Source organism: Monomorium pharaonis, chromosome 3, assembly GCF_013373865.1.
Source record: "Monomorium pharaonis isolate MP-MQ-018 chromosome 3, ASM1337386v2, whole genome shotgun sequence".
Classification (NCBI taxonomy): domain Eukaryota; kingdom Metazoa; phylum Arthropoda; class Insecta; order Hymenoptera; family Formicidae; genus Monomorium; species Monomorium pharaonis.
Window position 1 is genome coordinate 21,983,731 of NC_050469.1, and position 21,890 is coordinate 22,005,620.

A 21,890-nucleotide genomic window follows, 5' to 3' on the forward strand; every position below is an offset into this window, starting at 1 on the left:
TGCCGGCTCTCGAGCGATCGCGGTGGACACCACTTCGATAATCGAAATTTGAACTCGAGCAGTTGCCGCAAAAATGACGAGACCCGGTGTACGCGACGTTCCGTTTCGCTGGCGATCGGCGCGGGAATAACGCGGGAAAGCGTTCGCGTTCGCGAGTGAGAATCGGCAACGCGTGTCGGTCGGTGACGATGAATCGTTGGCTCGTGGTAGTTCGCCTCTCGCGATCCGGATGGCACGAAATTCGGTCGATTTATGCGCGCGACGTCCGCTCGGAGTTCGACGGAGCTAACCGTCATGGCGCCCGCGCTTCGATCGCGATCGATCGCCAAAACACTCGTCTCGTGTAAGAATCTCACGCATCCGTACGCGTACGATCTTCGGTGCCGCGCATCGTTTGCTCAAAACGTGATTCCTGACGAAGGTGTGCTCCGGATGTTCATTCCTGACGAAGGTGTGCCCCGGAGGAAAGAGGTTATCTGGACCGGAGGACCCTGGCGTGGGGATTTTTGGCGACAAGGTAGGACGAAATACTGAGATGCTTTGTTTAACGTATGATGTAACTTTATTAGCGCGGATACAGCATTGTGAGCGATAGAACGCAGTTGGAGCGACAATAGACGTAGATATACATAGGAAGTAATAATCGAGACGTAAATATAATTTCTTGGCAAACTGAATTTCCGATGTCTATAAAAAGAGAAGCATCCCTTTTTTTATTTGTGAATGAGCTCGAAATTCATTTCACGCGCAGTGAACGTTTTTTAAGTAAATGATAATAAGTATAATGTAAAAAATTCTTGCATAAAGAATCGTTACTTACAAGAGGAAAATTAAAAATTCAGTAATTGCTTTTTCGTAACACGAGAATAATATTTTTTCTGGCAATTTACAAATTTAATTTGCTATTTTTTTTTTTAATAAATTAGACCGACCCTGAAGATGTTTTGAAGATGGAAGATTGAAGATTATATAATTCAACTAATCAGAAAGAAACGGATTAAAATTAAAATTATATGTTTCACTGAATTCTAATCTTCAATTTGCTATCCTCTATTTTTAATACATATTTTTATAAAGGCATGACATCGTTAGTTTTATTTCCTTATGAAACTTTGGAGAATAATAATAAATGACGGAGATTATATACACGCATTGTCGATATAATAGATCGTAAATTATATGCGTATTTGACACTCGATTTATTCAACTAATAATCGCGTCTTCAGGTTTTCCAATATTTCAGCCATTCTGTTTTCTAGCTCGTCCCTTCTCTGTAACTCTTCTTTCTTCTCCTGTAACATACGTACCAAAAAAATGTGTTTTGATAATTAAATGAGAATTGAACGACGTAAGACGTATTTTTATCTTATAAGGAATCTTTTTAGAGAATTTGAATTATGAATTTTTTAGCGAATATTTAATTTCTAATGCACGCGCACACGTACTTTTTTATGATTAAGAAGTAATTTAACATTAAATAATTAGACTACAGATTCAATTTTCTATAATACGGAGAATTAGTTCGAAGAACATTGGTAAAATGTAATTTTATTATTTCCAGAATATCTAAAGTCCTTTAATGTGTAATATAAAGGATTTTATCTAAAATGCAGAACATTTATTCAGAATTAAAATTTTTATGATATGTAATACAAATAATTTGTTCTAAAATATGGAGCATTCAGTCGAATTAAAAGATCTTTTTCATTCTTTTTCATTTTTTTCATACGATACGTGCGATTTTTTTCTACACGTACCATCTGCACCAGCTATTATTATTGACATAAATTATATAACAGTACAAAATTATATAGCTACACATTTTTTGTTTTATATTATTTTATACATTTTAAGTTGCTTTTGTACAAGAGAATACAAGACAAAATACAAGAGAATTGAGCTCGAGAACTTCATGCCAAATGATATGAAACATGTGACGAATTTCGTGAAATAATTTAATTATTAGTGGCGCGAATTAATAATAAACCAACAACGTTGCATCACGTACCAATAATTTGCTTGAACTATTTCTACATTAGATATTGCGTGTAAAGTCCACATAGTGGATCGGGCCGTTCGGCTTCAATTGTCTCCGTTCCGTCACTCTCAAGGTCGCCACTTTGTTCCGGTACTCAGTGACTTTGGCTTTCTCCGTATCATTTTCTGGCTCATCGATGTGCTTCACGATACTTTCGTCATCGTAGTGATAAATGGTCGGTTCCGGTGGGACGATCGGATCCGATTCCTCCGCAGTTTTGCCATTCTCCTCGGTAACTTTCGTTTCATCGTTGCTTTCGCTTTCGAAGCTATAATCGTCCCGGCTGAAGCCGAAGAAATCGTGCGCACTCTGGGGATCGTCGAATGGCTTGCTCTTCAAGATCGGCTGCGGGGTCTTTGCCACTTCGTCATCTTTGTGGTAATCTTCTGGTTGCAAATTCTTCAGGATCGGTTGCGGAGTTTTTGCCTCTTCATCGTCCTTGCTATGGTTTCCTTCCTTCGGTTGCAGATTTTTAAGAATTGGTTGCGGAGTTTTCACTTCTTCGTCGTTCTTCGACCGCAGACTCTTCCGTCTTCTTAGCAGCCGCGAATGACGCGGCCTTTCCGATGACGGTTTGTTTTGCGCGTTCTGATTCGTAGGTGCAGTATTCTGTAATTGCACGAAGACCGGTCGAGGAGATTCCTCGGCTATACCGCTCGGCGATTGCGGCTGATATATTCTGTTCGACCAGTTTTCCGTCGTCAGTAATTTGTTTGGAGTTTGAATTTGACTTCTCGCGTCAATATTATAGGGTTTTTTGAATCCGTCGTCGGGAATCTGACTTCTTACGTCGACATCGAACGGCTCTTTGACCTGAAGAGCGCGTTCTCCGAAAGTGTACCTGTAACGATCGAGAACGTTCGCTGGAATTTCCTGGTAGTAATAGTCGCGAGGACTAGTCGTGGTCTCATTCAGATTGTATTCGGTGATATTGGGTTTCGCTTGGACGATCTGTTGGCTGGCGGTTTGCTGAACAATTTGATAGGCCTGGTCCCGCGGACGCGTGACTTCAGCGGCGTTCAGATGAGGCGCCTGATCTCTCGAGTTTACAGCTTCGTTGGAAAAGTAATAAATGTTGTGGGGATATCGATACGGATAGACCGGATTACCGACGACTACGAGATAACCGGAGGGTTGCTCTTCGTCCTTCGCGTCTTGCGTCGCAACCTCCTTCACGACATGCTGATAATAGTTCGGGGCGTAATTTCGTGGGTGATAGATCTGCGGATTTGATGGAACGATGGTGCTTGCCGGTTGCGTGTTATCAAAGGCGTAGTCGAAGGGCGGCGGCCACACCTGCAATTCCTTGTGCTCACCCTCGTGCAATTGTCGCGGTTTCTCGGGTAAGCCGATCTGCGGAGCTAGAGCCTTCTCGTTGGGGATTGTCTCCGTGGGACCCGCATTGCCATCGCCGTCCGTTGATTTGTCTGCCTCCTTGTAGCTCAGCTGTCGCGTGGTCGCTTGCTGCACCTTGTCGTTCGCATCGATGTAACGTATAGGTACGACTAGAGGCACATATCTCGCGAAATCAGCTTCTTCCCGCAAATTCGCGTTTTCTAATCTTGCGGCTTCGCCACGACTGGATCCGGTTGGTCTTTTCGCGCGATTGTTTTCCTTACCGCGTCCCGCCACGGGTTTCCTCGACGCTTTCGATCTCACCGACGTACGGTTTTGGATCCTCTCGCTCTCTCTGTCCTCTCTGTCCGCTTCACCCTCGTCATTCAAATCGTACTCCTCGTACTTGTTCTCCGGTAAGGCATACTCTTCCCTGAGCTTCTGCAGCCTGATCAAATGCTCGTCATAACCGTCCTCGGCAGACGTCTCTTTTTCATTCTCCTCCCTCGACGCGTCTTCGTTGGTCTGAACATACGGTTGCTTGAACATGCTTAAGTAACCGGCGATTCTGTCGTCCTCCAGTTTTTTGTCGTCCAGTACCTCGCCGTAGCTGTCGCGGATCACTTCGGGATTAATCTCGTGGAAGTATTCGCCGATAGGTAATTGCTGATTGTAAACCACTTCGCTGTACTTGTCGTCAATCTCAGGTCGCTTGTATCCGTTAAACTGTTTGCTAGAATCGTCGTCGTAGTCTTCGATTTCCTCTTTCTCGTCCTTCTCCGGCGGTTGCTTCGAGGACTCGTTCTCCTGACTGGTATAATCTTTGTACCTTTCCGCGGAACCTTCGTCTTCCTCATCATCGTCATGCGCTGGCCTCCTCTCTTCCGTTGATTCGCGCTGAGAGGCGCGGTCTCGATTTCGATCAGCGATTTCCTTCTCGCGATCCCTGTGTCTCTCATTCACTTCTTTCTCGTTGTAACGAGCAGCTTTGTCGCGAGTCCTCTCTTTCTCCTGTTGCTTTAGCTTCCTGATGCGCTCCTCTTGTTTACGTTGCAGCTCGATATGCTTGTCGTTCTGCTTGTTGTTATCGGCCATCGGCTTCTTCACGTCTTTCTCATTATAAATGTCCTTTTCCTGCACCGTGTATCGTTCTGTATCTTCGTTACTCTTGTATATCGTCTCTTGCTCCTTCCGAACCGGCGCTTCCGTGTTTTCGTTTAAGACACTCGCGATGGAAATCGCCGGGGTGGGATACGACAACCCCGCGAGATCCGTGACAGGCAGCGTAGATGACAGAAGCTCGGGCGCGATCGGCAATGGGATCTTGACGAAGAATGGCGCCAGCAAAGGCGGCTTCATTTGCGTAGTTATTCTCGGGTCCACGGAAACCTTTGCGGGCGGTGTCGGCATTGAGGGTGGCATCATCATCGTCACATTATTTCGACGACCGTGAAAGAGCTGCTCGTATCGCTGAAGGTGTCCCAGAATGTCCGAATTATTGCCGAAATTCAAAACGCCAGTAAATCTGATTGTCTCTTGCTGCTTTGGCATCGGGGTGGTATTCATAGGCCGGGAGGATGAAGCTTGTTGTTTCACAGTAGTCGCCTTGGAGGCGACGTTGGACGCGGCAGGTCTCGTGACGTTCGGGTTTGGCAGCGAGGCAAATTGAATCGGGGTCACTGTGTATCCAAAAATCTGGGCCAAGCCTGATAGCAGAAGACCAAGAGCTCTCTTGTCTCGGGGATTCTCCGTGGACTGTACGTCGATCCCATCATCAATTTTCTGTACAGAGATTTTCTCCGAAAGATTTCCGACGTGTGTCGGGAGTTCGGCTCTGACTTCGGCAATTTCCTTTGGTGGCACCACGGACGCGCGCGCGACGCACAGTAAACATAAGATAAACATTCGTGCATGCAGTTCCATCGTGGAAGACACCTAGTTGATATCCGGAAACAATTGCATATCCGCTCGGTAAATCGAGTCACGTATTAAGTCACTTTTAACGAAGATTCAGGCACTTTGCTTTTGTATGTTGAACGTCTTTTTTTTTATAAAATCAGTATTTTATCTAAAAAATTCACACATGCTATATTTCTCTTATGGTCTCTGTAGCACCTGTTCTACGTTATAAATCACTATCACATTGTATTGATTAGAAATTAAAATATTATTGCATGAACGGTGCCAGATCGCGCTAAACCTTCATCGTCGTAAAACCGCGGGATGACTGTCGGCCGATTGCGGCGGCGTAGCTGTCGTTAAACATTGATTTGCCGGGCGGGGATGAATTTTTGCATAATATCGGAAAGAAATGTCGAGTTTCTCTTGAATTGCACGGGCCCACTCGTTGATTTGCGACAACTGAAGCGGTACGACACAATGCGCGCGCGGGAACGGGCGAGAGGTACCTACGGCATCGCGCGCGAATAAGTTAGTGTCACCGCTGAAGAAACGGACGCAAAAAGAATTCAAGCGCGTTCGTGCGATTCTCGCTGGATAAATTCTCTCTCGTGATTTAATTGCACGCTCGAAAGTGACACAAGTGACCCTTACTGTAACATTTCACAACCTTCAAAAGAACTGCACTGAACTCGTAGCTTTCCATCATTAGCGACAATTAGGTTTTTTTCGAAACAAAAAAATGGAGGGAACAAATTACTTAATAATCTAAGTATTATTCTAGGAATGAAGCGCGATACGACGAAAGAAAGAAATGTTTGTTCTTTATTTCTTATAAAGGAATCAATTGTTTTTTATATCCAGTAATATATATTTTTAATTCTATCAGTAAATATTTTGTTTGATAGAGAAATATTTCTTATTTGAAGTTATAATGTACCTAAAAAAAGTTTAAGGTAACTGAGCCAGCTATTAAGATTATGATAGACTTGTCCACGCTTGCTTTTGTGCATTTTTTTTAGCTTCCTAAGTGAAAGGAAATTCACCGGTGCGTGTACGAGCGTAAAATTAATTTGTATCTACTGTTGGTATCTGAGATTCTTAACTTATGATAGTTTATCTAAGCGTCTAAATGCAAAAATTTCTTTATTTGTTCCGTCATTAATGCGAGGAAAAAAAATTATTCTTCGCGATAAACTTTCAGACATTCAGAAAAGATTGACAACTTTATAATTTTAGAATCTAAAACAAGAGAAGCGAAAATTATTAAAAGTAATTTAATATTAATGATACTCGTTTAAAATAATCGAGAATTGATATTGACTATTATGAATTAAAAATCTATTCCCCAATGCATATATGTACATATCTCATATGAATTTTATATTTTAAAAGTGTTAAGTACTTATTCCAAGAAATAAGCTATATAATAATAAATTTTAGACATAATAATGAAATACGTAGACATAATCAAATTATATAAAAGTCTTTAGATAAAAAATCACATTTTTTTATTTATCAGCTTACATTTCATGTTTGCGCGGACACATTGGAGTAAATAGAGTACTTCCGGACTTTGATTCTTAAAAAAATACTTTTTTTCTAACTTTATTGATTAAACTTTATCCTCGTACTTAAATAAAACGCAGAAATAGTTGTTAAAATTTTTCTGTTTTACAATATATGACTTTTTTAATTTAAGGCTACCATTTACTTCTTTTTTTTTACTTATACTACTTTTATAATTACTTATATATTACATATATAATTACATGTGAAAAAAGGAAAGATATAAAAAATAAAATTTTAAATATATTTTTATTATATATATATGTATATATACATATGTATACGTGATACACTTATTTAAAGATTTTTTTAATTTGATCTTTTTTTTGTACTAAAGAATTTATTTAAATGTAAACTTCAATGGTAACATTACATAAAGTATACGTGTCCACTCACGCGAGTCATAAGGATAATTACGTTGCGTGCGGCGATAGTCGATTGTGACAATAGAAAGACGAGAATTTACGGCATTACGAAAGGTTGATGACAGTAAGTATCAATTCGTGGTATCGTTTGTCGCGTCCAGTCAACGGCGACATGATCGGCCACGAGAATGACAACACATCGCGTTCGTTCGGACAGTTCTTTTACAGCTTTCGTAAGCGGGCAGAAGTATACAACCTGTTCTTTAATCAGAGAAAGTCGCCGTTTCCTAGTCCGGCGACGACAAAACCTCTTAGGATGACCGATCCGCGAGGGAGGGATGGAATAAAAACTCGCACCGCGCATTTAAGGAAGGGCTCGCGATTGCATAATCTCTTAACACGTTCAATATTACGTGACTTTAGATGGGTGCGGAATACTTTATGAACGATGTAATACTTTAATTGAATGACAATGCGAGCAACACGAATATACCATTTTATTTAATAACATTTAGTTCTTAAAAATTCAAGCGTAAAAAATAAAAAATTGAGGTCGCACTCATTTTCATAAACTTTGTTACGTTATGAATTAATGTAGTAATATGATTAAAACGTAGCTGAATGAAATCGATTATTACGGTCGCGACGTCGAATATTGCATATGAAGCAAAGATTTCATGGCATTATATTGTAATATTACTACATATTTTTATTCAGTTAGAGAATTAATTCGTTGTGATATTACTTGTTAATATTAATTTTTAGTAATAACACGAATTATTGATTTTTTGGGGGAAATTATGTAATAGATTTTAATTAGTTTTATTCCAAATGTTTACATAGAAAATACCAAGGAAAATACTTTTGAAATATAACACTTGTTCTCTAACGAACCTATTAACTTTTTCGATTAATTAAATTCTTATTAATTAAACTTATTATTTAAAAAGAGAGATTATTTTCTTATTAGGTTACCCATTTATACAGAATGATATTGTAGAAAAAATTTAGTAATAAATTTCTTTGAATTTCTGTTAAAATCTCATGCTGCTACAATTTTCAATGTACTTTTGTACTTTCGTTTCGCGAAAGTGAACAGTCACAATATAACAGTGACGGTTCGTCAATATTTTTTGCTTTATTCTTTGCTGTCGCGTGAAAGTATAAAATTTTTATTTCTTATACAACAGAATTATAAGAAGACATTTTCTTTCTTTTATCATATTTAGCTTAGCAAAATTTAGCCAAGTTTGTGATATTTTATCTCACAACTTTGTTACGTTATTTGAATATTTCTCATATTATTTTGTAGTATTCTAATTTTTCATTTGTCCTACGTACGTGCATTCTTCGTTTGAAAAATAACCGCAGAGATAAATCACGATACTCTTTCGCGTAATCGTATGTCGTTTAACGATCCTTTAGATGGGAGTGGTCTTGCAGAGTTGTTAGTCGGGATGCTAGTTGTACGTGCGCGCATACCGGTGGATCTAGAATTCACCATAAATTTAGCAAACGACTTGTATGAGAAATCCAGTATAAAAGAAGTGTCAACCCTTTGAGCACTATCAGTTAGTGCGTACCACTCTTAACATGAAGCTGCTGGTAAGACACTTAATTCGCAACGATTTAAATACGAAGTTAGTGATTTCTGATCCGATAATTTAATTGTGCGTGAGACAATCTTCAACGTCATTGATTCAAATTGTTTTTTTATGAACTCGAATAGACGTAATATTTTTCATGTAAATTTTAGTCATAATAAAATCTAATCAAAATTTACGTATTTTAGTGAATTCATATATTTCGATACATAAATATAAATATAAATTTATAAAGGATAATTATTACATTTTGTAACGAAAGCTTTTTATTATAATTGATTTTGAAAAAAAATTTACACTAATCTTTACCAAAATTTTAATTCAATTAAGAGTACGAATTAAATTAAAAATACGAATTATTTACATTTGAAATGTTTATTTTATATTATTGCATTTATTATATTATATATATTGATTGCGGCATTTTAATTTATGAAACGATCGTTCAGTTTGAAATATCTCACGCAATCGGTGATTCATATTCGCATATCGATAATTGTTTTAGCTTTTGTTCTCGTTGATCATTCTTGTCTCCGGAGACGAAAGTCTCGTCGCCGAAACAGCTGACGGCAATGACGTATCGTCGCAAGTGACCACTGTTCTTCAGGCTCAACCGAGCGCTCGGGAAATCATAGGAGAAAAGAAACTAGGAAAAAGAAGCTACAGTTTGCTTCCCGTGCCTTACGTACGCACTTACACATCCGCGTTGCCGTGGTAAATAGTACAGATAAATATCTTGTCAACGGTGCGAATGTAAAAATCTCGAGACAGCAATTCGGGGCTGACAGTTGACTTATGCGTTCGATTTCTCAGGTATCGATTGGGCGGTTTGAGTAGCTACGGATTGCACGGCTATGGTTTGTATCCGAGCTGGCCGTTGTTGTACGGTGGTTGGTATAAAGGGTGGTAAATTCCAAGATTGAAGTGTGCGACTGTCGCTGGGCAAGTACGCATCAATTTCTCGGCATCTTTTTTTAACATTCGATAATTTATAAGCGTCATCTCTCGATTTATTATCGTGATTCGATATTCATAATATTTGTTGAGTTATTTGTGAATGCATTGCAGGAAGCGGCGTGTGACGAGGCACATATCTACATTTATTATATTTTAAATTTAGATTCCATAGCAATTGTCAACGGATATTACGGAGATTTTATATTCTTGGTGCCAATTAGTTGTAATCATGTGTTAATTGTATCTTGATAGCACACTCGATCACTTACACATAAGAAATGGAAGCATTATAACTATAAATATATAAATAATTCATATATACAGTAAAGAGGTTACGTTATTGTGAGCATACCTTTAACCGTTTTCTTATATAAGTCGCCAGTATTTCTTCGCATATGGTGAGATTCTTGTCTGTGTCCTGTGCAAAAATCAAACGAAATCTCTCTTAGAATTGTCGAACGATTATAGCTCAGAAACGAGACAAAGAAGAACAAAATTTGTTCTGTCATTTGTTCGTTAGTCATTTATTCTGTTGTATAGATGGGACCTTTAATATGTTCGTCAATTCTTTGATCTTTTGTAACTTGATCTGCTCTTGGTCGTTAGTCCGTTGAACATTGCACATCCGGTGTGATCCGTACATTTCAAACTGTGAGACGACAGCTGCGACAGGTAGTCGGACGATTTGCTAATGGTTTTAGAGGTACATGTCACTTGTTCGCCGCAGAATTCTCATGCGCAGGGAGTTGCTTAGAAACAAGACGGCAACAAATATCTTATCGGCTTTCCACGTAAAATATTGAATATTTAGTACTTTAGTTTTCTTAAACGAATTTGAATAATAAATTTGTTACAGTGTGCGATATCGACAAATTGTTTAATGTTTTAATTTATCTTTTTTAAGTTAAATTAAGTATCGATCTAGGAGATAAGAACTGGTTCCTCAGTGGGTTTAAGAGGTTTCCATCCCCATAGTTATCATCTGCAGCAAGTATCGAAATTCTCTTGCTTCTACCCGGTGGATAAATCGTGCGCATGTTATTTTATCAGAATATACACATATGACTTTTAATAAAATAATAGAGAAACAACATACATTTGAAAAATGAATATTAAAGAAACTTTACTGAACAAAATTTTATTTATAAAGTTTGCCTAATATCACTGTGACAGTTTCCTGCGTTATCCATCCGACTACTTTCCTCCCTGCTCTTTGTTAGAGGGCAGCCAGGACTCATATAAAATCGATTCTGCACACTTTCGCGTAGGGATGACTGAACCGCGCCATTCTATTTAGACTTATCCGCAAACTTACAGATTCACGCGAGCTCATTATTTACATACATTTTCATATCATGTATACGTTTCCATAAGTAATAAACTTGTAAGCATTTGAGGCATAATGAAAGCGAAATACAATCTAAACTAAGAGAAAAGAATATAAAAGGAATAAAAATATAAAAATAAGAATACAATTTATATACACATATATGTTAAATATAATTAATAGGATGGCGAGAGTCAAAAATTAATTTGTATTTTTTAATTAAAAAATAATTTAACACTGATACAATACTTATTTACAAGCATCATAAAAATGACTTTAGAAATTAATTTTTGTTCTCTCTTTTAAAGTTAGACTTATTTTTTTTTAACACCAGTTAACATTTTTTAAGTATTACGAAATAAAGGGGACACTCTTTAGTTAAAGCTCGACCGCGCGAAAGTCAAAGATCAACTGGATGCATACTTTGCGGTTGCGCGTTTATTAGCCCTTGTATTGTGGACAGTGACAGAGTGAGAGAAAAGCGGCAGCATCTCCCTACATGCGGATGGACCAGTTTTTGTCCTCTGCAACTGACCGCAAAAAATCAGAAAATGGGAGTCAAAGGCTAACTGGGTGCGTTTTGTGGCACGGTGTTTGTGTACGTTCGAGTGGACAGTGGTCATTGTTCCGGGGGCAGCATCTCTCGTTGAATGGACCAGTTTTCAGAGCGGGCACGAGCCCGCCGATGATGAGCCAGAATAATCCGAAACAGGACCTCTCGCTACGCGGATGAACAGGTTTCGTCGGACGGGCGGCCACGAAGCGCAGTCTGCTGGGGAAAACAGCCCGCGTGATCTGTATCAAGTGGAAACTGGTCCATAGTTCAGGCCCCCTAGTTCAGCAGCACGGTGTCGTCCACGTGCGATCTGGCTGAGATCAGAGATCAGACTCAAGAAAAGCAACGAGCTCCAAATACGAGAATGGGAACAGGTTCCACTGAATAAACGGGATCACGATCTTCGCATCGGAAATGTAGAGCAGGTGGAATAAAATCTGCGATTGTAGCTAACGGGAAAATTTCTTGTTTATATTAATGTAATAGCTAGAAGAATTGCTAGAAGAAAGTAATCGATTTGGCTGTGCGAGAACTTGAGTCCACCGTTTTGAATGACACGTGAAAATATGAAACGTAAAATATATATAAACACTGGTTGTACTTTGAAAATTTAGTATATAAATGGAGTAAATTAAATTTAAAAGATTTAATTAAAATTGTGTTTTATGAAACGTTACATTATGTTACAGTGATTGTGTTACTTAAACTACTTAAACTACTTAAATTGTTTCAGACGCAATTACGAATCACATCAAATCAAAAATAAAGTCAACTTGTTTACAATAATGGAATAATACTAATAATGCATAAAACGCTTCTAAATATGAATGAATAATTAATCGATAATTGAGAAACTCGTAACTTCAAACAGGTCACTAACAGATCACTAACAGAATCGTCAATTTTTTTTGTTTGTAATTACTAATAGCAGTCGCCGTCGCCATAGAATCTTGTATTATTATTATTATTTTTTTTTTCGAAGAGAGCACTGCCGTCGAGCGTCAAATAAAGAATACGATAAAAGAGATTGTACTTCGGGTCTAGGGACAAAGAACACGCGGTACTCAATCAAAAGGATGCGAAAACAAAGGCCGATGACGTGTGTGTCACATGAGACGTCGAAACCAGCCCACATTGGCCACTTCTTTCACCTGTCCATCATTCCCTGTCCTCTAAAGAGGACGCTTCTGAAAGAGGACATTTGCGTTTCCGCGCTCGTACCAGCCATTGTACGCATTTATCGGTCGTTTCTCCGCTGGCAGTTCGCTTCACTGGCGACCGTACGTTCGGTCGCAGAGAATGCATATCTGACGTGGGAGACGAAATAATTGCACGCTGTACCTTCGGTTGTAATCGGTCTTCGCACTATCGACCCGCAGCAATCTTTTATCGCGCAAATATTTTTCTTTTTGTGAGAATATCAAAGAACGAGCATGAAAAATTATAAGAGACGAAAGTATCCAATTAAATCTTTTTATTGAAGTCGATTTGTTGTCTAATTTAAAAATACGTACTTTTCTATCGATTTATCCTAACTTCAATTTTAATAATATTTTGTTTAGCTGTAAATGTTAAATCTGTGTGCCGTTAATTCGTATTAAGTAAAGGATGTTTCATTGTGAATGACTATATTGATGAACGTAATTGAAGAATATACAAATTAGATATGATTTAATGAGGGATGTTGATGGGAAGGCTCGTAAATATTTAAAAAAAAAGAAAGTAAAGGAAACTTCCGTTGTCGAGTTAATTTCAGCCTCGACTGCGGGAACCTGTTTTCTGCGGGAACGAGGACCGTGAAAGGATCTCGCTACCTACACAGCACATTACCTCCATTCGTATCGGTAACGAGGTCGACTTTACTCCGCAGCACTCTTCCTACGGGGGTTGGAGGGATGAGGGGGTCATAGACGCGCGCGTGGTATTACCGGGACACCCCGTATATAGCAAGGGCGTATTTGTTTTACTGCCTGGCTGCCGGCATTGGTTGAGAACGTGCTCCGCATTCTTGAAATCGTGCCACCCTTGTTACGGCATAGACTCTCCACCGATGTTCCCCTCGCCCCTTCACCTCGCCATCAAACCTGGGCTCTTTTCCTCGTCGCCGCAACCATCATAAGAAGGATCGTCGTCGATCCGCTCCCCTGCGTTCTTCTCCTCCTCCTCCTCCTTCTCCTCCCTTTTTGCGCGATCGTAAAAAATTCTTAACTCCTGTAGTAGCCTCTACAATATGCATATAAGTACACTATACAAGACACGCTCTACGAGATGTTTTTGAAGCCGAGGAACATTCATCTGTTCGCCGAAGTTTTCGCAGAACGCGGCGCAACGAAATAATTGGCACGATAATAAATATTGAGACTAGAGCATGGATCTTTTATTATTTTTCAAAAACTAATTTTGTAGACATTGAAATTATTGAATTATTCATCACTCGCCGTCACATACATTATGATAACATAATGACAATGATATGTCTGTCTCAAAGAACCTGGAGTATATCTAGAAGACATATTTTCGCCACTTGGCGTTGTAATCGTTAATAAGAAAAAGTCGTTGAAACCGCGTCATTAATCTTACAGTCTTTACCGCTGTCAGGATCAGCGTTAAAACGGGAAGATCGTCTTCATCCCTTTCTTCGATGAGACTATAAAAATTTTTAACTCCTGCAATGGACACGAAGTGCTTTTCTAAAGACAGCGGGAATATTAGTCTTCCGAAACGAAAAGGAAAATTCACTGCGCTCGCTATTCTTACAAAATAGTTCTTCTGATCTAATTGCGATGTTAATAAATAATAATTGGCAAATATACTTACTTGTTATATATAGTATATTACAATACTCAATTTAGATACAGCATACTGTTTAATTATTGTCACTGCAACACAATTTCTCTTTTATTAACATAATTGTTAAAAAATAATATTCATTCTTTTCTTTCTAAGATTCTATGTACTATTTAGATGTCTTGATGATCACAAACAATGTTGCTTTTTGCTATTCTAACTCGTAAAATTGTTATCTTCTTTAATGGTTGATCGGCTCTCGTCGAGCCATCTCGGTCGGTGTCAGATCTTTCGATAACGGCGCATTGTCGTGCAGACACAGTCGTCACATCGCGGACTTAGACTATCTCAGAGCAAGAGAAACGGCAAGGGAAGAGTCCGGCGATTTCTACCGATCCTAATTTACGGCCGGGATTTCAGGCGTTTATGTCTTTCCGATAAGGTCGTTCACGCAGATGCCAAGCCTGCACCGATGGATCTTCTTCATCCTTGCGCTCTCACTTCTTCTTATTCCGTCCCCGTCGATAGGACACGACGAAATGTCAGAGCTGGAGTTCGTCTCGCGTCGTTCGTCGTTAACGAGAGCAAGGTAGAAGCGAGGTGTCGATTCGTCAGCGGCGCGTGATCGCGTCGGACTCGCGAAATTGCCAGCCATTCTTCCACGATTTTCTGCCAGAAATGATAGTGATCGGCTCCCCGTAGAAGTCACGTGAATGTAAGATTTAACCGCTTTTTGCATAGTAAAGCGCGATCCGTTGATGTTCCGAGAACACGACGTAAGGTAACGCTAGGTGTGCAAATAAAAGTCTCTTCTATCATTTATCGGGAGCCAATATCGTCTTGTATTATTTATTTATAAAACACATTTACGACGTGTGAACGGCGAAGAGTGCTAATTTTAAACGGATAACAAGTGTGTAAGGGGACGCGAAACCAATTGTCCTGGACTTTCAACCGATCAAATGGGATCCTCAATAATATTTGTTTAAAGGACAAGCGACCGGAGATTCGCTTAAATTGGAAATTTTGTCTTTTTTTCCTTCCACGGGAGGGTGTTAAATTCCCTGTGAGATTCGATTGGTCGGCGTTTTGCGGCGGGCACAGATTTCCTGTCCGGAAGAATCGACAAGATGGGCTTGTTCACGATTTTCTATCGGACTGACGCTTTCTTCCCTGATTTCTCACGCTCCGCCAATTCTCGGGATACGTCAGATATTTTCATTGCCAATAATAACTACATAAATCAATTTAGTTTTTATTATTAATTAATATTAATTACATGAATTATGATTTAGTTAGTAATCAGTAATATAATGCTATTAGTACATCTAATTTAATTGTCGAAGCTGTGTATAATTTAAAGAAGTTATAATATTAAAAATACTAATGATAATAATACAATTAAAAAGTATATTAATTTTCTCCAGAAAGAAAATCAATATAGACAAAATTTTATTTATATTTGTATAAAAATATTTATTTAATATACTTTTTTAAATTAATTTATAATATACAGTTATTGTTAAACACACATCTGAGTCTCATCAGCTCTTCTTTTATTTTATAAATTTTTATTGTATAAATTTGATTTTATGCAACAGTTTTAATTGCTAAATGTAATTTGATAATTTATTTAACATTAAGTCGAAAAACGAGAGAGTATCCCCTATATTTGCATTTAATGCTCGAATTTTTAATATAAAACGTGGTCTTTGACCCGGCAATCGCGTAAGGTTCTTTAATTATTGCTGGCTTCGCGGATCAGGGATTGAATCAGAGAATCGAATCCGAAGTATATTCATGGATGAAACTTATCGTCAAGTAAAGTTACAGCGAAATACAAAAATAACTACTTTGTAACGTATAACATCATTTTACGTTGCGGTGTTTAAATGTGTGATTGATTTGTAAAAGATACATAATTGATTTACAAAGTTTGACACCTATTCTTACATTTTGCTGTTTCTATCTTTACAATACCCGAAATGATATTAGCATACATATTGAGGAAAATTAAATTTCTCTTACTTTTGTTTTATATTTTAGCAGTGATTATTGCAGATCTCTGCTTTTTTTTATAATTTACTTTATATCATACATTTTTTAACATTTGATTTTAGATATGTTTGGAAATAACACTGAAAATAAAATTTTATTGAATCAAGTTTTAGTAAATTATTAAATTCTATCAAACTTGGAATTAAATTGTTTCATCTGAAAATATAACATTTTCAATCATTTATTCTTAAAATTCAACAGATGCTAAATTTTAGAAGATTTAAATCGGGAGTGAAATAAAAGATAAAAAGAAAATATGAAGGCTCGGTAAATCTTTATAATAAAACAAAATTTTATATTTTTGTATATCCTTGATTAAAAATTCAATTCTTAATGTACTCAAATTACCTATATAACAATCATCTATAATGCAAAGAGCACTCCGTTTCCTACAAGTAGGTCAAAACGAATTGGCCGAATGAATGATTAATTCGGAACGATTAATTTGATCTTCGACGACTCGACGCGCGCGAGCGCTGACAAGACTCGTTCCTTATCGACGGACGCGAATTGTAAATGAGGCTATCGGTAGACCCACACTTCTTACTTTTGGCCACTATTCTGCGACGTCGACAAGGGGGGGGGGTGTTCGCTGGGGTAGGAGGGGGAGGTCGAGATGGCCAGAATTTATAGCGTCTTTGCGATGGGACCGGGATAGAAAGGGGGAGAGTGGGATGAGGCAGAGCCGCCCCTCAGACTCAATGTTTTCTGCAGGGAAAGTCGGAAGTCGAGCCGAACCCTGGCCAGGACTAGCCGTCTACCATACGTCTTGCTAACAGACCGGAGAGATTTGGTCGTCGAAACCGAGATCGGGAAAAATCCTGTAAAATTATCCTGTCGACTTAGCGAGCGCTTCTGCACGGTATAACTTTGATTACGATGTCGCGGATCGACATGCCGAGTTTCGTGTATTAAATCGATACGACACGGACGGGATGAATTTTCGAAGCGTCTCCGGCGCGGACAATTGGTGTCCGTTATCGGGTAGATTTAGTTGGACGAGCGGGTCCCTCCATTTTCCGAATGGACTTCTGACCCCACCATCCCATGGCGCACGGGGATGCTTTTTATTAGACTCCGTCAGGATCACCCGGTATATCCGACCGCGCGCGCGCACGTATGCACGCTTGTGTCTGTGTATGCGTCTGTATATGTACGCGGGTGTTACACGTAGGACGAGCTCGTATATGCGAAGGCAGTGGCCATGTTCAGGATGGAGGGACAACCCCATTCGCTAAATTAACTGCGTTAGACCGGAGCCCTGGAATTCTTTACGCTTTCTTCGACCTACGACCGGCCATTTTACGCTGGATCTCGCGACGGAAACGATCGTAGTTCCTCACCCTCGATTTTTTTTCCCATCGCATTTTCCTTCACTTACCACGTGTAATTCCCCCCATAGGAGACATGCGTCGAGCAGATTTACGACGGTTACATTCGAAACGGTAAATTTTGCGTCTTTCCCCTTTGATGATTTCTTCTAAACTGGTTGTCATCGTAATTGATTACATTCATTGAGAATTAGGCTAAGGGATGAGAATAATGAATAGCAAAGATAAAAAAAGGGATAAGAGTTAAAAATAATGTACACAACAATATTATAGCTAATTAATATTTATCGCAAACGTAGTAATAAATAATTAGCGTTATATCTTAACACAAGTAGACCGCGTACGGCGTTTGTGGTCATTATTAATGGCACACGAGTCTTAGGGCGGGAGTAATTTCTTTGCGAACTATTCGAAAAGAGGCGAAAGTGCATAACGCGGGAAACTTAAGTAACGATTTCTCTAAGAAAGTTTCGCGCGGCGAGACTTTAAAGCCGAGCGCCTGAGACGGCTTCTTAATCGAATCACTAATGCTTGTAAAATCTTTGTTCGAGACTCCTTAAAGAGAAGGAGATGAAGCACCGCGCGCGCGACCGAGAGTAAAAGCGTTTACTATGAGTTGACGAAGTACTGAAAAAGTGGGTTTACTTTTACCGGCTATGAGACGCTATAACAGTATAACTCCAAACTGCGAATATTAATTGCACATTGTTTGACATAATTTTTATTTCCTCTGTCTACATAATTATATTTGATTTATTTTTACAACATGAAAGAGATTTAGCCTGTGTTTTTTTTTCCGCAATGAAAACGTTCGCACGTATTAAGATACTTAATTTAATTTATTTATTAAATTATTTATTCTACGTAGATAATATTAAAGAGCGTTTATATATAAATGAAACGAGAACAGAGTTTTCGACATCGATCGAATTCTATTCTGAGAAATTATCGACGAGGTCATTATTTAATCGGGATCTCTATTAATCTGTAATAAACGGCCAGCAAAGCGCGGACGCTCCGTTTTCCCCCTGCCGTTTAAATTCGCTACTAGCCGGTCCACCTTCGACGGTGCGGGATATCCGCGTTCGATCGCGGACAACTTTCTGAATAGGTGATCACGTAAAACTGATTTAGCAATTCGCCCATTCCCGGGCGGCGCGATCTTAGTTCAAATTGAGTATAGTCCAAGTCTTACTCGGGTGAACCACTACTAATCCAATTCCAGAGATCTCGAGACGTTCCGAGGTGAATCGAGGGTGTGCGAGAGGTGGCCGAAGGGTGGTTCGGGAGAAAGAGCCGTCGGGACGCTCTGCGGATAGACGAAGGAGAGAGTGGTGGTGGTGGTGGTGGTGGTAGTGGTGGCGATGGTGGTGAGGGTGGACGAGGGAGAAAGAGAGTGTACGAAGTGAGGGTGAGTCGAGGGTATAATATCGCCTATGCAAATAGCCTTTGGACTTAGACTGACTGAATATACTTTAGACCTGGCGCGGCACGAGTTTAGACTGCCGTCGTATTTTCCGAGGGAGCGAACCGAGCGCTTCCGTGTGCACGCGCTCTTAAAAAATTCCATCATCGGAAACCGCAGCTTGTTACGTCGCCGTTCGCGAGGCAAAGTCCTTGATGAGGTGTTGCGAAACGAAACACATTTGGCGAGTTACACGAGACACGTTAGTTCCGTACGCAACTGTTACGATTAAATTTAGTTAGACTGCTAAGTGATTAAATACTGATAGATGAATCTTTGTTTCTATTTATAGAGTTGTGTTAAGTTTTGTATAAATTACGATTTTCCACTTTGAATTTTAATATTATTTTTGGAATTATATTTAGACAGAATTAAGATACATAATTTTTCTTAATTTATCTCTACAATAACTATGAAATATATTATTGTAATTATATTTGAATAATGGGATGAATAATTTTTTAAAGTTTTAGAAAGAAGCGCATGCAGCGATTATGGGTACTAAAATTTATATGTCTAATAATTAAAGTATTATCTTAATAATTAGTACGTCATCATTTAGCTATTGCAATTACATTTCTATACGTTATATGACTCGTCGCGGAAAGCAGCCGAAGAAAAGTCGATGTGTGAGTAAAATAAGGGGTCGCGGTAATAAGGGGAAAACGTACTTGAGTGGTAAACGTAACTGATGGGGCGAGCAGAGGGCAGCTGAAGGGAGGGAGGGAGCTGCAAAACCGAACGGAGTAAAGGGAAGGGTAGGGGACGACATTAGGCTGGGTTTCCCGACGAGACGAGGGTAGGACGTTTGAGGTCAGTTCGGGGCGGTTTTTTCAACCCCCGAAGCGACTCGCTCAATACCAGGCCGCCCCTCGACTGACCAATGGTCGGCCTCCGGCCCCCACTATTCGCCCTGGCTGACCAGCCAGCTGATTGGACGAAAACCTCCCGAGGGATACTCTATCCGGCGAGGATACTCTCTCGCTCTCGGCCCCGGATCTTCTCGAGATCCGCTAACTAACCGGAGAGGAGAGAGAGATTACGTACCGGGTGTGCCCCCGATATCGGAGATTCCGCGGAGATATTTCCTGCTCTCGGAATTCACCGCCCAGTCTCATCCGGCAAAGGAATTTCTGATGAGGGATTAGAACGAATTTACTGTCTCGGATACTGTACCGTTTATTCATGCGCTTGCCGGACCGGAGCGTCGAAAATTGAAACCTCTTGGCAATTGATTCTTACAAATTATTCGCACGGGAAAATCAATAATTGGTTCGTTTTGACTTCAATATTTCACGATTTAAAGAAATCGTTAAGTGAAACTTTTGAAAACGCAGAAATCGATGTTCTCTGTAATTTTCTCGCGTTATTTAGTATTTAACATGAATTGAATGAACATATATATCCGCCGATGTTTAAGTAGCAAGAAATATTTGCCGCGACATACGTCAGCGCGAGAAAGTATATTAAAAGTATCCATTCCGAAGTAGAGGGCGCATAAACGTCCGTAGTAATATCTTTACCCGACTCTCGATGCATTTTATCGGGCAACGGAAAAAGCACTCCTCCCGCTCTCTCGTCGGCGGAGAGCGAGGATCGCGATACGTCCATTTTTCGTAGATTTCGGCATTTCCTCCCGTGTCACCCGCTAGACGCGTCATGGGGATGGAAACCGTCACGCCGGGATACCGCCGTCGACGCAAACGTAGGTACGTCGACATGTTTACCAATGTTATCAGCGTAATAATGGGACACCCCGTATCCCGTCCGGCAGCGCGCCGGTCGTCCTACCGCCAGTTTGCCCGAGACGATATCGGTCGTTCTACCGTGCCTTTCGTTAGATTCCCTTACTAAAGCGGATGTGACCTGGGGACTACGCCGAGAGACACCGACCATCAGGACACCGGTAACTTAAAGACACCTTAAAGTTCGCAACCGCGACGTCCCCGGTTGTCGGCGAGACACCCTCTCGCCCGGAAATTTCGGACCGCCATTGACGGCCGATGGAAATGAAATCGCGAGTTAATTCGGATCGATTTCTAACTTCGCTATTACTCGCTCCTCACTCGCGTCCCCCTGCTCCCGTATGCTCGGTACAAGGGGAATTATTGCACAGCCATGACTTCTCTTTAAAATATTTGCAACGTTATAATTGTCTTTGCGCTTTTATCGATTTCGATTAAATCTAGATTGCAGCGGTACAGAACGACGTAATTTACGATTCACAGGAAGAATTACAGTTGCGTAACAAATTTATTTGTATTTTCGATCGACAAATATCCCACACAGGTATTTACCTGGTTATAGTGATCGATAAACCTTATCCCAAACGAATATAGAGAAATACATCCTTCCCTGATCAAGACATTTCTTATGACGGTTTTTCTTTTTGGCGAAACGGGAATCACAATTCACCCAGCAGGGAGCTGCGATTTTTTTTTTTAGTACGACAGGTATTTCATCGGTTATTTTTTTTCCTTCTTCCGACGATCCTCACTCGTTCTCTGGCGCAGACAGGGTCAGGGGATAGGAGGGCCGGGAGGGGCGAGTGGTTGAGCCCACGGGAACGGGATCAAAGGAAGAATTATCAGGGTTCCAA

At 39.8% G+C, this 21,890-nt stretch overlaps 4 protein-coding genes across 5 annotated transcripts in view; 2 read left to right on the forward strand and 2 right to left on the reverse strand.

Annotated features, from left to right (window-relative positions):
- Window positions 1-51: 51 nt before the first annotated feature.
- LOC114253968 overlaps window positions 52-21,890 on the forward strand; it is a 56,106-nt gene continuing 34,267 nt past the window's right edge. The window contains exon 1 of the mRNA XM_028189252.2: window positions 52-517. Coding sequence (XP_028045053.1) covers window positions 253-517 — 265 coding nt within the window. The 5' untranslated portion in view covers window positions 52-252. The remainder of the gene's footprint in view (window positions 518-21,890) is intronic.
- LOC114253970 lies at window positions 544-10,629 on the reverse strand. 2 transcript variants are annotated; one of them, XM_028189255.2, is made up of 3 exons: window positions 10,315-10,629; window positions 10,120-10,185; window positions 544-1,292 (listed from the first exon to the last, which is right to left on the reverse strand). In XM_028189255.2, exons 1-3 carry the CDS (start codon window positions 10,408-10,410, stop codon window positions 1,200-1,202), a joined length of 255 nt encoding a protein of 84 aa, XP_028045056.1. In that variant the 5' UTR covers window positions 10,411-10,629; the 3' UTR covers window positions 544-1,199. The 2 variants fall into 2 exon arrangements, with proteins under 2 accessions (XP_028045056.1, XP_028045059.1); XM_028189258.2 differs by lacking the exon at window positions 544-1,292 and adding an exon at window positions 9,734-9,904 and having other exon boundaries at window positions 10,315-10,467.
- Window positions 1,299-6,132, reverse strand: LOC105830139. The gene has a single exon (XM_028189230.2). The coding sequence runs from the start codon at window positions 5,294-5,296 to the stop codon at window positions 2,036-2,038; it is 3,261 nt and encodes a 1,086-aa protein (XP_028045031.1). The 5' UTR covers window positions 5,297-6,132; the 3' UTR covers window positions 1,299-2,035.
- LOC118644727 lies at window positions 7,177-10,060 on the forward strand. The gene is made up of 4 exons (XM_036283979.1): window positions 7,177-8,811; window positions 9,316-9,524; window positions 9,624-9,756; window positions 9,879-10,060. Exons 1-3 carry the CDS (start codon window positions 8,800-8,802, stop codon window positions 9,718-9,720), a joined length of 318 nt encoding a protein of 105 aa, XP_036139872.1. The 5' UTR covers window positions 7,177-8,799; the 3' UTR covers window positions 9,721-9,756; window positions 9,879-10,060.

Bases quoted from the DNA above. Each gene is read 5' to 3' on its own strand.
- LOC118644727 (XM_036283979.1), top strand. The intron at 9,525-9,623 runs GTAAATAGTACA...TCGATTTCTCAG, and splicing joins TACACATCCGCGTTGCCGTG to GTATCGATTGGGCGGTTTGA.
- LOC114253970 (XM_028189255.2), bottom strand. From the start codon at position 10,410: ATGTACGGATCACACCGGATGTGCAATGTTCAACGGACTAACGACCAA. The intron at 10,186-10,314 runs GTCCCATCTATA...ATTTTTGCACAG, and splicing joins AATTGACGAACATATTAAAG to GACACAGACAAGAATCTCAC. The intron at 1,293-10,119 runs GTATGCTCACAA...CGTATGTTACAG, and splicing joins ATATAAGAAAACGGTTAAAG to GAGAAGAAAGAAGAGTTACA.
- LOC105830139 (XM_028189230.2), bottom strand. From the start codon at position 5,296: ATGGAACTGCATGCACGAATGTTTATCTTATGTTTACTGTGCGTCGCG.